Below are 16,268 nucleotides of genomic sequence, written 5' to 3'. Positions count from 1 at the left end.
ATTAAAATCGTGAATAAACAGAGACCGGGGGTAGTAATAATTGTTTTCAAATCAAGATAGATGTTGAACAAACTGACAAAGCTTTTAAACAGACAAAGACCAACTTTCGTTTAATGACACGTTACGAACAAGTTTAAACTCCCTTGAACTTTAACAGGGTTCGTACTGTCTTGCAAGTCCGTTAATTTCAGGGCAAGTCCCCCAATGAATTTAACCAATCCTTGGAAAGTCCTTGAATTTTTATATTCTAAAAGCTTCTTGAGAGGGGTGGGACGTTGACTTTTTCCGAAAAACCAACTTAAACATTGAGTCAAGCGCTGTGCGCTAGGGTGGTTTGGAAATTAACATAGAGCGCGGTAGATCCAGTAATGCGTTATTGACCAAGCAGGAAGACTCAAACCTGAGCCAAGCGTTAAGAGCCAAGCGAGAGCTTGCCTGCAGGTTACACAAAGACAAAAAGGCTGCAACGCTGGCCACCGCAGAAAACGAAAAATAAGCAAGGGTTAATAGCCAATCAGCTCACAGAATTCGCTGCATCTTGCACCGCTTGCGAAGCCAGCCATATAAAAAGGAAAGGTAATACATCGGCGTAATATAACTCTTAAAGCACGAATCTCTCCCAACATATTCATCTAAGGTAGTAAAAGTTTAAAATGTTATGAAAGCTGAAAAAGAAAGGGTTCCGGTGTCGCGCTTGTTCAGAGTTACAAGTTTGAATGGCCGAGGGGTGGGCACTTATTCAAGGAAATACGGTATATCGATCACTTGAGGCTGTGCGCGTTACTTCGTGTTGTTTCATACTTTATATTATCTCATATTACCCAGTTTGTCAGGAAATCAATCGTCGTCGTGTGTTTACGTCCTACAAAAACGTCGCATCAGAGATTTCACGATCTAGCTTCGCAAAGAAATGTACCAGCAGTGTTTTGCCTTGTGTTATTTATTGAGTTTTTTTGGCAGGATTTTTTGTTTTGATGTTCTCTTCCCGTCGCGGTTTGCAGGGCGACTTTTAACAGTAAATGAAGCTGTTTTTCAAATTTTTGTCTCAAATGACTATTTATTCCTGTCGCTCTGCTGTAGATATAAGTGAAGAGCTCAAATAACAGAAAGGTTTGCGTCACAAGAATTTCTTCACATTACATATCCCAGAAAACTTCAGGCATTACTCTGAATGAAGCCTGGGTGAACCAGAAAGGATAGACAATACTTCACTATATTAACCATGATTGAAAAGTTAAGTAAGTCAAATATCTCAGAAGCGCTCAGGCATTAAACTGAATGCCAGGACTTCAGCCTTGGTGAACCAGTAAGGCCGATAGACAACACTTCCCTAGATTAACCTGTGAATGTCAAAGAAAATAAGAATGTTAGGTATCCCAGAAGCACTAAGGGATTACTGTGAATAGCAGAACTTCCGTTCAGCCTGGGTGAACCAGAAAAGATAAACAACACTTCCCGTATTGACCATGATTGAAAAAACTTAGAGTATGTTGTATATCCCAGAAGCGCTCAGGCATTACACTGAATGCCAGGACTTCAGCCTGGGTGAACCAGAAAGGATACACAACAGTTCCCTATATTGACCATGAATGAAAAGCTAAGTATGTTTTATATCCCAGAAGCGCTCAGGCATTACACTGAATGCCAGGACTTCAATATGGGTGGACCAGAAAGGATAGACAACACTTCCCTATATTGACAATGAATGAAAAGCTAAGTATGTTATATATCCCAGAAGCGCTCAGGCATTACTCTGAATGCCAGGACTTCAGCCTGGGTGAACCAGAAAGGATAGACAACACTTCCCTACATTGACCATGAATAAAAAGCTCAGTATGTTGTATATCCCAGAAGTGCTCAGGCATTACACTGAATGCCAAGACTTCAGCCTGGGTGAACCAGAAAGGATAGACAACACTTCCCTATATTGACCATGAATGAAAAGCTAAGTATGTTATATATCCCAAAAGCGCTCAGCATTACACTGAATGCCAGGACTTCAGCCTGGGTGAACCAGAAAGGATAGACAACACTTCCCTATATTGACCATGAATGAAAAGTTATGTAAAACTTTGTTATATATCCCAGAAGTGCTCAGGCATTACAGTCAATGCCAGGACTTCAGCCTGGGTGAACCAGAAAGGATAGACAACACTTCCCTATATTGACCATGAATGAAAAGCTATGTAAGTTATATATCCCAGAAGCGCTCAGGCATTACACTGAATGCCAGGACTTCAGCCTGGGTGGACCAGAAAGGATAGATAACACTTCCCTATATTGACCTTGAATGAAAAGCTATGTATGTTGTATATCCCAGAGGCACTCAGGCATTACACTGAATGCCAGGACTTCAGCCTGGGTGAACCAGAAAGGATAGACAACACTTCCCTATATTGACAATGAATGAAAAGCTAAGTATGTTATATATCCCAGAAGCACTCAGGCATTACTTTGAATGCCAGGACTTCAACCTGGGTGAACCAGAAAGGATAGACAACACTTCCCTATATTGACCATGAATAAAAAGATCAGTATGCTGTATATCCCAGAAGTGCTCAGGCATTACACTGAATGCCAAGACTTCAGCCTGGGTGAACCAGAAAGGATAGACAACACTTCCCTATATTTACCATGAATGAAAAGCTAAGTATGTTATATATCCCAGAAGCGCTCAGGCATTACACTGAATGCCAGGACTTCAGCCTGGGTGAACCAGAAAGGATAGACAACACTTCCCTATATTGACCATGAATGAAAAGCTATGTAAAACTCTGTTATATATCCCAGAAGCGCTCAGGCATTACAGTCAATGCCAGGACTTCAGCCTGGGTGAACCAGAAAGGATAGACAACACTTCCCTATATTGACCATGAATGAAAAGCTATGTAAGTTATATATCCCAGAAGTGCTCAGGCATTACACTGAATGCCAGGACTTCAGCTTGGGTGAACCAGAAAGGATAGACAACACTTCCCTATATTGACCATGAATGAAAAGCTAAGTATGTTATATATCCCAGAAGCACTCAGGCATTTTTCTGAATACCAGGACTTCAGCCTGGGTGAACCAGAAAGGATAGACAACACTTCCCTATATTGACCATGAATAAAACGTTCAGTATGTTATATATCCCAGAAGTGCTCAGGCATTACTCTGAATGCCAGGACTTCAGCCTGGGTGAACCAGAAAGGATAGACAACACTTCCCTATCTTGACAATGAATGAAAAGCTAAGTATGTTGTATATTCCAGAAGCGCTCAGGCATTACACTGAATGCCAGGACTTCAGCCTGGGTGAACCAGAAAGGATAGACAACACTTCCCTATAATGACCATGAATGAAAAGCTAAGTAAGTTGTATATCCCAGAAGCGCTCAGGCATTACACTGAATGCCAGGACTTCACCCTGGGTGAACCAGAAAGGATAGACAACACTTCCATATATTGACCATGAATGAAAAGCTATGTATGTTATATATCCCAGAAGCGCTCAGGCATTACACTGAATGCCAGGACTTCAGCCTGGGTGAACCAGAAAGGATAGACAACACTTCCCTATATTGACCATGAATAAAAAGCCATGTATGTGATATATTCCAGAAGCGCTCAGGCATTACACTGAATGCCAGGACTTCAGCTTGGGTGAACCAGAAAGGATAGACAACACTTCCCCATATTGACCATGAATGAAAAGCTAAGTATGTTATAAATCCCAGAAGTGCTCTGGTAATACTCTGAATGCCTTGACTTCAGCCTGTGTGAACCAGAAAGGATAGAAAACACTTCCCTATATTGACCATGAATGAAAAGCTAGGTATGTTATATATCCCAGAAGTGCTCAGGCATTACTCTGAATGAAGGACTTCAGCCTGGGTAAACCAGAAAGGAAAGACATAATTTCCCTCTATTAACAGTGAATGAAAAGCTAAGTTTGCTATATCCCAGAAGCTCTCAGGCATTATGCTGAAAGCCATATAAATCTTAGAAATATGACAAATAAATATATATCTCAGAAGTGACCAGGCAACACTAAACAAAATAATATTGTTACATGATAAGACTTCAAGAAAATAGATTTTTTTAAATGATACAATGTTGACTATGCCTTACTACAATGGGTGCACAGAATTTAAAAATTAAAATGTTATACACTGCAGGCAGAGCACATAAATTAACATCACATGGCTCCTCTTCAAGGGGAAAGAGCAAGTCATCTCTTAACCCCTTCCATCTGAAACAGACAGAAAAAAAGAAACAGTGAATTTAGTTTCCACCTTTATAATCCAAGCTTACCATATTTTTGCTGGTAACTGGGTAAAAGTGAAGAACAGCTCTCCTAAAAGTCTGTCGGCCAACTGTCGGCCGGCAGTATACCAACTGTCCATCAAACTAAGTATCCCAAGTGACATTTAAAGACATGTATTCCAATAGAAAGTGAAATACCATACTGCAAGCTGGAACTTTTTATGCATGTCAATGCAGAAATGCAGAGTTGTACCTACCCCCCAATATTTGCTTTGCTCTTTAGGAAACACTCAGCAAAGGCTTCCCCAAAAGGAACATCAGGAGAGGCACATTCCTACAAATAAATTGCATGTATCACTCAATTATGAATTAACTGAGCTAAAGTCATATAATGTTCACTACTAATGGTAGATATATAATCACTGTTCACCACAGATAAAATATGTTCACTTTTATGGACACCTTTCGTCTGCCTTTCTGTAAAGTCAAGAAAGCCAAGAAAGCTCTCACTAATTGATTATAAATAAATTGCATAACAAATACCGGTAGGCTGAATATGTTTTGTGTTATTGTATAATTCCACTATGATGCATGTCATTTAGCATTGCAGGTATAACCTACCTTAATAACTTTGCAGAATACACAGCACTCTGTGTCCAATCCTTGCTTGCAAAGTTCATTGATATTTTTTTTGGCATCACCAACTCTTTGCTTGAGCAGCATTATCAGTGTTTTGTAATCAAGAGTAACTGTCATGAAAAAAGACAAGAAGATAACAAGAAGTTGAAGTTAAAGTAGCTACACCAAAGATCTCAAATGTTATACTTTCCCAGATATTTTCTAACACTGCCAAGCATAAAATGGATTCAATAATTACTATCACGTAGCTAGACATGTAACATAAAAACATTGCAAAAATAAAAAATAATAAGATAAAAAAAAATAAAGAGTCAAGATTGGCACACACAAATAACCTGGAAATTTAACTTTAAAGCATCTTCCATTAACTACTATTCCAGTTTTCTCAATGGCATCCCTCTGGCGATTTAAATCTTTTATCGTAGAAAAATAGAAATGAAATAAATTATAATACTGTCAAGACCCTATCAAGGAAACAAACCCGAAATTTCTCCTAAAGTAGCCATAAAAAGTGATCATAGCTAGAAGACTTAGAGGCTCAGCGTAAAATCAAACTCAGCCAATTATGTGATTTTCCTGCCAAGCAGAGATGAGTTCTGATACACCGTAAAACCAGCATTCACAACAAAACATAAGACAGCAAACTCACTTTTTCCAATCTTAATAAAAATATAAACGTTATGACTTACCCCGGTTCGTCTTAGCTTGGAAATGCTAAGTAACGTTTGGCAAGCTTTTCTTGATCGAGGATCCTTGACTGCAGTTTGAAAAACAGTAGGGTCCAGTCTGGTACTCTGAGAGATTGCAAAAACTGACGGTTACTGTCCCCCAGTATTGCTTCCAACGCTTGCGGTAGGCTGCTGCTGTTAATTTTAGTTTTGTCGAGGATGTCGTTGAGCATTCGCCCCACCTCAGGACTGTGGACCTGACAGCTACGATATACATTTGATCGATGTCCACATATCCTCCCGGCGACCTTCTCCTCAATTTTATCTCCGATGCTGGTCTTACTTACCTAATTCTTTTATTTCCTCTAATAGGAATTCTAGCTGACTCCGCGCTTGATTGAGGTCGGTCTTCTGAGTCGATCGTTTTCAATTCGAATAACTGCGGAGGCATCACGAAAAGCTTTCAGCTCCTCGCAAAAGTCATCGCTTGGTCGAGTCTTGCTGGTCTCCGTTTTGATTTTAGGCGAATTTATTTTATCGATCAACCAAAGATATCTCACCACTTCTCCTTCTTCGAATTTCTGCCGGAAGATGGTAGAAACAACTCCAAATAGAGAGGCGATGGCCACTTTGTTGTTCTGAACATATCGGCCATCCAAGCTTCCGCCATTTTTTAAAGCTGGACCGTACAAAACGCTTGGAAAATGTGCCACTAACAGGCTACTTCAAAAAACTTGCTTACTCTTATGCCACATTTCTTGAAATTTAAGATAAACCATTCCCTTGACTCATCTGGAGGAGAATGAAGCAATTCAACCCTTCGAAGTTTGAAGGGATCCATAACTGCACTCGACCGCGGGAAAATAAACATTCCCGCTTTTGCTTACGCATATTAATATGAAATCCAATCTCCAAGTGTCAATTCTTGGTTTTCACCCACGTGACCTATACCTTGACAACGGTTGCTACGCCGCCATATTGGTGTCGTATTATTCAAACATTTCGCGTGTTATCAAAGCTTTAGAAATATTCTTCATCATGGTTCATTGTATTATGGTTGATTGTTTTCATAATAGTGGAAAGACGAAAGGTATAGGGTTTTATAGGATTCCAGTTGTAGTCACTAACCAAGGAGAAAAAGCAGAAGAGCTAAGCAGAGAACGAAGAGAAAGATGGATCGCCGCCATTAGCCGCGACGACATCACTTCGAAGGATGTCCTCAGTAATGAAAGAGTCTGTGGACGACATTTCGTGTCAGGACAATCTGCAAAACCCTGGGATAAGTACAACGTCGACTGGGTTCCTACTTTGAATCTCGGGAAGACAAAATATCAACAGGAAAACCACGACATTAAAGAGGCAAGAGCTAAACGAGCGAAGGAACGCCGCAAAAGATCACTCGAGCGTCAAGAACGCGAGGCAGCTGAGAAACGAAAGAAAATCGATGTCAGTGGCCTTCCCGTCCGTGATGTGGATTTCAGTGATCCTAAAGAAGGATCATCCAAGGAAATTGATTCTTCTGAGGATATTTTTGATCACGATTGCGCATTTCAAGACCACACTTGCTCAACTCTCGTTGACAGTTCAACTCAAACCCAAGTTGATGTATCTGAAGTTATGACTCAAACCGAAGAGTTTGAATACCTTTTCAAAGAATCCTATAAGCCAATTGATCGAGATTTTTTTGATTCTGATGAAAAAGTTCGCTTTTATTCTGGACTGCCTTCAATGGATATCTTAATGACCGTCCTTGACTTTGTGTCACCCCACATCAAACGAAGAACCCAAAAACTTAGCCTTTTCCAGGAAATGATTATCGTGTTGATGAAACTGAGACTGAATATGCCTTATCAAGACTTAGCCTATCGTTTTCAAGTATCTGTGACAACAATATCAAGAATATTTTCATCATGGTTACCAGTGATGGATCAGCATTTGTCCCCACTAATTTACTGGCCTGAAAGACACCAGCTATGGAAGACAATGCCTCTTTGTTTCCAACAAGCCTTTGGAACCAAAGTCACTGTTGTTATTGACTGTTTTGAGATTTTTATTGATAAGCCTACAAACTTGTTAGCTCGAGCTCAGACATTTTCATCCTACAAGCATCACAATACTATCAAAGTACTGATTGGTATTTCTCCCCAAGGAGCTATTTCCTTTGTGTCAGAGGCATGGGGAGGACGTACCTCTGATAAGTTCTTGACAGAAAACTGTGGCATTCTTGAAAAACTTTTGCCAGGTGACATGGTTATGGCAGACCGGGGTTTCACAATCACAGAAAGTGTTGCTCTCAAACAGGCAAGACTTGTGATACCAGCCTACACGAAAGGGAGGGAACAGCTGGATCCTATTGATGTGGAAAAAACAAGAGCTCTAGCAAGTGAACGGATACATGTTGAGAGGGTGATTGGTTTGCTGCGTCGCAAGTATACTATTCTTCAAAGCACACTTCCCACTGATTTCTTGAACAATGACAATGGACAGGATGAAGTACCAATTATTGACAGAATTATTAAAGTATGTTCAGCTCTTGTAAACCTGTGTCCACCCATTGTACCATTTGATTAGCTCCATACTTCATACAGTACTATTATAGTCATATATTGTAGCTAATGAAATGATATGATGGGGTGGAGAATCTGTGTATAATTTAAGAAATATTATAACCCCATGAAAAGAGAGCAAGTGACTGGGAATGAGCACTGTGTAACATTAATAATTTAAGAAAATATACTTCCATTACAAGAAGGATCGACAACAATGACAACATTTTATTTGTGCTGTGTATATATATTTACAAAAATTATATGAATTAAAATATAAATTATGTTTTCAGGGGGCAGTAAGGACTGTTTATTGAGCACAGCTGCTTAAAATAGCTTGAGTTCATTATTCTTCTTGGATTTTTTTTTTTAATGACTGCTACTCTTGAGATTAGCATGAAACAACAAAACAACATTTTTAGTGTTAAATGTATTCAAAAATGTGGAAAAACTTTGATTTCACCAGCTCTCAAACATTGAAGTAAATGTGGTCTCATTCTTGGGATGTCAAACATAAAATCTGAAGGGTTGAGTTCAAACACAAGGCATGTTGCAAATGCTACAGCAAAAACGCCACAGTCACTGCCATTCATTTGTTGCTGCACTGGTACAACTTCAATGCCAACAAAGTTATCTGGTAGCAGATCTTTAACTTGCTGCTCAACTTCATCATCAATAATGTCATTGTACAGACTGTCGTACAAATTAACACATCCTGATGTGCAACCAATAAAACTAATGCACACCCAATGTGAATTACCCGTATGTAAGATTTGAACAAAGTCACTGGTCATAATGTCAAAGTTCCTTACTCTTCCAAGAGTTGGTCTTTGAAAACCCTCAATGAGAGGATTTACTTTCTTGATGCATATTTGTGCTGCCTGTATTATTTTGCAATCCAACCAGCCATCAGGAGATGAGATTATGTCATAGTCATGCTCATCTAGATCTCCAAAAGATGCAATTCTGTTAGCTACACCTTTAGTCACACAGATTATTTCTAAGTCCTCATCACTTTCATATTCATCTCCAGTACAGTATTTATTTGACTCATTTTCATGTAGATCTTCAAAAGATTCAGAAGCTGTTCTGCTTTCAGTCACACAGGGTATTTCTATGTCCTTGTCACTTTCATATTCAGTTCCAGACACAACTGAAGCTGATGGATTATTGACAGTACATGTAGTAGCGGTGGTATAAGAAGAACATGTGGTAGGAATAGTTAATGAAGACTTGTCTGCAGGTTTTTTCTTCACTTTGCAATTTTTGCAGACCCAATATAGCTTGCTGTTATTGGGCATCCTCTTGTAGTTTAGACATTTCAGATGGAAAAATTTCCCACTCTGACATTGACTATGACATTTCAGCAGCTTTTCCCCTACAACAGGTTTAGCTTTGCAAACACAAATGGACTGTAATTTCATTGCTTCATCGAAATCAGGGTTCTTTTGATAATCAGGCTTGATCTTAGTAACTCTCTTGGCTTTCTTACATTCTGGAAGTAACTGGCAGCTTGGACAGTACCATACTTTGGGTAAGGGATCAGATATCCCTAAACATGAGAGGTGAAACTCAATGAATGGGCACTTGGGGTTTTGACAAGGCACTGTGCTTTCTTCTGGTTTGGGTTTTCTGCAGTAGCAAACAGGCTTTATATCACCTGCTGGTACAGGTGCAGCAATTTCATGCTTCCTGGTGTACCATCTTCCTAAGATTTCAGGTAGGATACAAGATCTCCACACTTTGGTGAGTTTTGGAAGAACTGATTCCCAGTGTGAAATGTCCTTGTAAATTCTCCCCAATAAAAACCTTGTTTGATTGTTATTGTCAAAAGAGCACACAACAAAGTCACAATACTGAGAGTCTGTGATAAACAACTGTTGCTGTACTTGAAAAAAGTACTGGTGATTTCTCTTGAGCTGTACCTTTCCATTGACGCTTTCAAGACATGAATTCTTCTTTTCCACATAACTTTCAAGGTCACAGTTTTCAATGTTGTAAGGGCATTTGACTTCTCCACAACCATTCCCACAGCATGAACATGATACCAAAAAATCTGGAGTAGCATTTATCCAGGGGTGCTGTTTATCCACTATCATACCACATTGTTCAACTTTCAGATCTCTGTGAGTCTCTAGCATAGTCTTGGTATAAGCATTCACTGCAGCACTCTCATTCTTACGGCCATGACTGATTGCTTTAGTAGTAACTTTGAACAGATCAGGATATGAGATGGACTTAATTAAGGATTGTGATGGCATAGCAGGGTTAGTATGAGCTACTGCCCAACTCAGAGATGCACCAATGCGCCCAGCTCTGTGCCTGAAAAATGCATTTCCTTTAGCCTGTTCCCTGGTGTCTTGCTCAATTAATTCTACCTGTGATTCTGAAATAGTCAGATCAATATTTTCACACTTTTCTAGGAGTTCTGGATATGACAAGTCAAAATTACATGGATCAAAAAGGTCAGAAATGGTTGGGATACTTCTACTTTTCATGATAAACTGTTCAGAATAGGGTTCAATCAAGCTTAAGGCAACAGGTTTAAACTTGCACTCATTTATTTTGGCAAGGAAATGTTTAAGCTCAGTTCCTCCAGATGTAACCCGTTCTGTCGAGACCTTAGCTTTCTTTGTAGTGCAAGGTGCTGATAAGGAAGGTGGAGAGTTTTCTGATAGTCCCTCAATACAGGCATCTAAGTTATCTTTCAACTTTTTCGCCGACTTGAAGTTGATATCTTTGACCCTAGCATAAGGAACCTCACTCACATATGTCGGTAACAACCACGTGCACTTTACTTGCGTACATGCCAGCGTTTCATTAATTCTCGTTGAAGCTTCGATATGAAATAAAATACTTGCAATATGTGAGCAAGTCTCAGCTAGTCCAGCTTTACAACCAAGGCAGTGGGCTGATAACACGGTTCCCTCCTTATTAGTAATAATCCAAACTGCAAATGGTCGCTCATTCATTCGTTGAGAATGTCTCACCTTTCCGATCACCACGAATTTTTCACCTATGACTTTGCCTTCAACACTGGAAATAAAACCCGACACCATCTGATTGTAGGCCTCCAAGCTTTTGAAAGCTTTGAACTGTTTCTTTGTGTAATAACTCGTATCGATAACCAAATAGCACAGGAGATCTGTAGCTTCTATGGGTGGTAAACATTGTGGATCTAACTTTGCGTAGATCAATGTAGCGGGATCGATCCCCACGAGTGATATTTTTTCTAAATACCTTTGTTTAACATGTGGCTCTAGTCTTTTAACATAGTCGCTTAAAGGTATATTGCAAATATCTTCCTTTTTTTCTTCCTTTTTGATGTTTTCAGAAATTTTGTCCAAATCACGCGACATACTTTTAAAGAATCATGCACCAAAACACTGCATTTTGACATATGCTAATAAGCGTTTGCGACACCAATATGGCGGACGCCTAATTTGCATATGCTGTGACGTCACGTGAAAACCAAGAATAGGCCGATCCAGCCCCTAATAAACAAAAGGCTTCATTGTACCCAGCAGGAACAGAGATTGTACAAATTCAAGCAATTACTCCGATTACTGCGAGCAATTATCGAAAAAGGCTGTCAAGGCGATGATGGAAACTTATCCGGTTTATGACGTCACTCCATAGCAACCAGCCTTTTCGAATATTTGAACTTCCGTTTACCTGTGGCTCGTGATGATAAGTGAAGGTTTGAGAACTCCAAAAAATCCTGAAATACATCAGCTTAGAAAAACTAACCTTGCAGCAGCCGCCATTTTCTGGAAGTTCCCACGATTCGCTAGCTTTCTACGTAAATTTGCTTGAGGTTGGAGAAGTGTAGCTAAAGTGGTAGAAGCCATAAACGTCAAACGCCAAACGCCTAACCTGGAACTGCCGTTTCAGGTCTGTCGTTAATGCGAAAACCCTGGTGCTAAATGTCTCTATTATTATTAATCCGGGGGTTCGACCCCTGGTCGCAACCCTTTTTTTTTTCTTGTTTTCTTTTACTTTTTTAAAAAAAAACAGACGCATTTTATCCTCTACCATATGGAATTCTCATCATGAGATGACACAGGTAAATAAATATCCGATATACATGATTTAAGTATTGGAAAGGGGTTACTGGTAATAATCTATCAGTGATTCCTTTCCAATCCTTTTTCTTTTACTTTTAGGCCTCACGGAAAGGTACCCCACCCATGGAAACCGTAACCCCATGAAAATCTCAGACATGCGCAGATTACATTACTTTGTAACACTGCTTGAGAAAAAGAACGTGGGCTCGTGCCGTGAGTTGTTTACATTAAAAGTTTTAGATTTTTGTTAATTAAATCGCCGGCCGACTCGCCGACGATGAGACCTGATGGCATGTAAAAGAGCTCACGGCAGCCAGTTTTCTTGCAAAAATCAGCCACCAGTCAAAAAGAAGTCGAGAAAATATGCGAATTATTCCGAAGAAATAGAAAAAAGCGGCGTTGCAGTGCAAGTGTGCAGCTTTTTGAGTGAAGAAAAACTCGATCGACTCGGGAGAGAGTGTAACGGGTGAGATCCGAAAACGCCAATCTAAAAGGAACAGTCGAAACCCTAAGACGCAGTCTAGGCAAGTGTTTTTCAGGAGGGAATGGAAAGGCAAACACTTGTAAATGTCTACGAATACTACTGCAGATTGTCTGAGCCACCAATTACGGTGACTGATTTTCATTCCCATTCTGAAATTTCGCCGGTTGCAACTTGCGCGATCGTAGTTGATACCACTATTAAATGGTATTAATCATAAACCGATAACAATCTCACCAAACAGAAGCCGAAAAAGGAAAACCTCTCGAATGTTAAGGTAGAGTAGTCGATATGGCCGCATAGTCAGTAATAAATGTACAGGCAAGTTCATTTTTCGGGCAGCAAATCATAACGACGCGTATCTTTAAGTGTCATACAGTATCGAGAGTTTTATGAGTAAAGTTTTAAGGCTTAAGTTGGAAGTTCTAACAAACATGAACAAAATTATCTGCACACGGACCGCCGTGGAAACGTAATAGTAATAGTTTCAGTTATTCAACCTCACAATTGTGATAACCATTTTGTTACTAGATTTATATTTTCTAGTCGGGCATTTTTACTTTGTATTCTTTGGTTCCATACTCTATCGTGTGAAATCCGTGAGTTACATTTGACTAATTTAAATTGTCACCGTTCCATAATTTCAGTATTTGTAAAAGGAAAGAACATCCAATTGAAAAAGGACGCGTTGAGGCTCCAAATTCAACTGAAAAAGTGTCAAAACAAACTTACGTCTACTGAAAAAAAAGAAAAACAAGTCGGCAACAAGCTAAGGGGGACAAAATATGCTTCCTCAAAACTGCAAAAGAAATTGCAGGGGAACAATGAGTTTGTCAAAAAGGGATATTCCCTTGTGGAGACATTTGCACATGGTAACAATGGATACAACCAAAGAATTTTGATGTTCATGGCTTGTGTCAGATACATGCAACATTCATCTTTGTTATCTTATCAAAACACACCTGTAGCATTACATCTGATTTTCAATATTCTGTTTGACTGTGGCCCCCCAACAAACTTTGTTGTCTCCCCAAGTACACTTTCTGACTGGAGTGTTCTCTTAGGTGAAGCAGACAAACTAATTTTACTGAAGCGCTTTTCAAACTCCAAGTACGATTTTCATCTCTGGAGCGATGACTCCCACAAGGGAGGAGAGGAGAGGCACATAGTGGGTGTTCACACCTGGTGCCCTATAGAGAGCAAGCCTCGAGCTTACGTCCTAGCAAACAGCCTTACAGCAAGCGGGTCCAGAAAACACCAGTCTGACGTGGATTATCACGTTGTGAAAAACGAATATGACATCACCAATGCTTCGCGGTTGGTTGGAGACAGTGCCTCTACCCAAAAGGGAAAAGTAAATGGTCTCTTAGCAAACAACACCAAAATTTTTGGAAAGGAAATGTTTTTTTTTGTAGGATGCTACCCACATGTACTAAACATCATGCTGAGAAGAATGTGCCAGGCTGGGTTTGGGGCAAAGGGTGACATGCGTAACCCCCATGTTTTACAATTACTATATAAAATATCTTGGCTCCATCATGAGCGTCCAAGCAAATACAAAGTTATGTATGTTTCTCTAGGTATTCTTAGTAAAGAGCCACCCCTTCCTCAGACATTCATTGACACAAGGTGGACGTATTACCATGAGACTCTCCAGTGGTATCTTAAGTATGGAAAAGCTTGTTTACAGCTTGCTGAGCATCTCCTTCAAAGATTGCCAAAATCAGATAGCCACCACACTATTTGGCAAGATGTCATTAAGATGAGCTCAAGTCCTATGATCCAAGTTGAAATCAAGTTTTTGTTTGAATTCCTTGACAAGTTTATCATCCCATCTCTGAACACATCCCAAGCTAGTGATGCAGAACTTGGTTTTTCCAGTGGTTACCTAGCACGGTTATGGCCAGCAACTGTTTTGAAGCACCATGAAACTTTAAGTGAAATGATGAAGTCTCCATCAGAACATTTTCCTTTAACATCACAACAGGTAAAGATATCATTGAAAGACCCTGCAGCTATTGACCATTTTCACAAACAAGTGCAGAGGCCAATGTTACAAGAAGCACTTACAGTAATCAAAGAACGTGGAGCAGAGTGGTTAACTCTTCCTAAGTTGTTTGGAATGGGAGCTGATCAGAGATACCAAAGTGATTTCTAGCATTCGGTTTTAAAGCTTCTTGGAATTCCAGTCAGATCTGAAAATCAAAAAGATAAGTCAGTGAACAATCCCTTTCATGTTCATGGACATAACATTCTCACGTTGGTCTCTAAGGACAGAGTTGGATTAATTAAATGGGCGACTCTTTGGAAATTAAAGGAACCCCAATTGCTATGTGAAATCAAAGAAATGGCTTTATCGCAACAGAGCTCACTCATAAGTAAAGACGCCACTCCAAAGCTGTTCGAGTTCTACGCCACGCACATTTTGAGTCTTCCAGTAAACAATGTTCTGGCAGAAAGACAGTTCAACCTTTCACAACTGTACCTTAATGATAACAAGTCAGAGTTATCAAAACAGGCCTCAATCACATTTTTTGAGAACATTCTACACAGTGGAAAAACCAACGCCAGGACCACAGAAGCTGCACGTGAAGTTCATGAAGAAAGAATGAAAGAATAGGCCCAAATACTCACCACAGACCTTTTGAAAGAAAGAACTTAAACAAGATTAGAGAAAATGGCACACACGGACCACTTACAGCAAAGGATGTTTACCCTAAAGCTTTGGATAGAAAAGAAAGCAAACAATGACTTACCAGATATGATTCAGTCAATAAAAGCTGATGGTCACAAACTTAAACTTCACTGGAAGGCTTCTACTAAGGGAACATCTACACTGGAGGGACAAAGGTCATTCAGCCCAACAGTAATTGAGGGAGTTACCAGTACACCTGATGGACAAGTTCCAAGACTCATGCAGCTAGCAGCGCTAAAGATGTGGAACTATGGAGAGGAGCTAGCAATTTATGATCTACCAAGAGAATGCCGGTTGTGTCTACAAAACCTTCCAAATGTCTTCCAACCTCTAACTACTTGTCTTTCTAGGTCCCACGTGACTGTACCTATTATGCCATTGCCTACACATGAAGAATAAAGTAGTCATGGGGGTGGCTCAGTAATTTTTAAACATTTTAGATTTGTACATAAGAACTAATTTCACTGACCCACACTGCATGAAGTAAATGTGTCTTAACAAGAATGCATTTTTTTACACACAGAGACACAATAATGAATAAATGTTTCAATGCAACATGTTAGAACTAACCTGATAAAAGCATGTTGTATATGTCATTTTAGTTAAGTAAACAGAACTGAATGTTTTAGTGTATGTAGCATGTTAGCTTTGCAATATTGTAACTGGTTTTACCGGGTATAAGCAAAGTGCATGGAGCCAAAGCTGAGACATGCATGTATAGTCATGTTGTATTGGATCTTGAATTAAATGAATTGTACATTACATTCAAAGTGAACAGTGGGTAAATGAAGCTGAAATATATCTGATTTTAAATTGTTACGCATGACTGTAGCTTAGTAGAATATTAAACAAACATTGAAATGCTGTCACTTCAATACAGTAGTTTAAGACCATAATAAATGTAACATTTAACTGCATGTGTGGA

The 16,268-nt window shown here is 39.5% G+C and overlaps 4 protein-coding genes and 1 pseudogene across 5 annotated transcripts in view; 3 read left to right on the top strand and 2 right to left on the bottom strand.

The window, feature by feature from the left end:
• LOC148717787 (uncharacterized) overlaps positions 1 to 16,268 on the top strand; it is a 55,345-nt gene that overhangs the window by 1,362 nt on the left and 37,715 nt on the right. The gene's annotated exons all lie outside the window — the stretch shown is intronic.
• On the bottom strand, positions 4,058 to 6,470 carry LOC148717794 (uncharacterized). 2 transcript variants are annotated; one of them, XM_088742846.1, is made up of 4 exons: positions 5,222 to 6,470; positions 4,869 to 4,996; positions 4,505 to 4,581; positions 4,058 to 4,233 (listed from the first exon to the last, which is right to left on the bottom strand). In XM_088742846.1, exons 2-4 carry the CDS (start codon positions 4,968 to 4,970, stop codon positions 4,083 to 4,085), a joined length of 330 nt encoding a protein of 109 aa, XP_088598972.1. In that variant the 5' UTR covers positions 4,971 to 4,996; positions 5,222 to 6,470; the 3' UTR covers positions 4,058 to 4,082. The 2 variants fall into 2 exon arrangements, with proteins under 2 accessions (XP_088598972.1, XP_088598971.1); XM_088742845.1 differs by having other exon boundaries at positions 5,576 to 6,470.
• On the top strand, positions 6,593 to 8,392 carry LOC148717793 (uncharacterized). Its single transcript, XM_088742842.1, has one exon. The coding sequence runs from the start codon at positions 6,593 to 6,595 to the stop codon at positions 8,123 to 8,125; it is 1,533 nt and encodes a 510-aa protein (XP_088598968.1). The 3' UTR covers positions 8,126 to 8,392.
• On the bottom strand, positions 8,303 to 11,576 carry LOC148717792 (uncharacterized). The gene has a single exon (XM_088742840.1). The coding sequence runs from the start codon at positions 11,457 to 11,459 to the stop codon at positions 8,535 to 8,537; it is 2,925 nt and encodes a 974-aa protein (XP_088598966.1). The 5' UTR covers positions 11,460 to 11,576; the 3' UTR covers positions 8,303 to 8,534.
• Positions 12,455 to 15,272, top strand: LOC148717791 (uncharacterized; annotated as a pseudogene).

Source organism: Stylophora pistillata, chromosome 13 (genome assembly GCF_964205215.1).
Source record: "Stylophora pistillata chromosome 13, jaStyPist1.2, whole genome shotgun sequence".
NCBI lineage: Eukaryota > Metazoa > Cnidaria > Anthozoa > Scleractinia > Pocilloporidae > Stylophora > Stylophora pistillata.
Note: the sequence above shows the minus strand (reverse complement) of the source record. Positions and strands in the feature narration are given on the sequence as shown.

Excerpts from the sequence above, each read along its gene's own strand:
- LOC148717793 (XM_088742842.1), top strand. The coding sequence starts at position 6,593 with ATGGTTCATTGTATTATGGTTGATTGTTTTCATAATAGTGGAAAGACG.
- LOC148717792 (XM_088742840.1), bottom strand. The coding sequence starts at position 11,459 with ATGTCGCGTGATTTGGACAAAATTTCTGAAAACATCAAAAAGGAAGAA.
- LOC148717794 (XM_088742846.1), bottom strand. The coding sequence starts at position 4,970 with ATGCTGCTCAAGCAAAGAGTTGGTGATGCCAAAAAAAATATCAATGAA. Across the intron at positions 4,582-4,868 it reads TATTCTGCAAAGTTATTAAG|GAATGTGCCTCTCCTGATGT; the intron begins GTAGGTTATACC and ends ATTTATTTGTAG. Across the intron at positions 4,234-4,504 it reads AGCAAAGCAAATATTGGGGG|ATGGAAGGGGTTAAGAGATG; the intron begins GTAGGTACAACT and ends TGTCTGTTTCAG.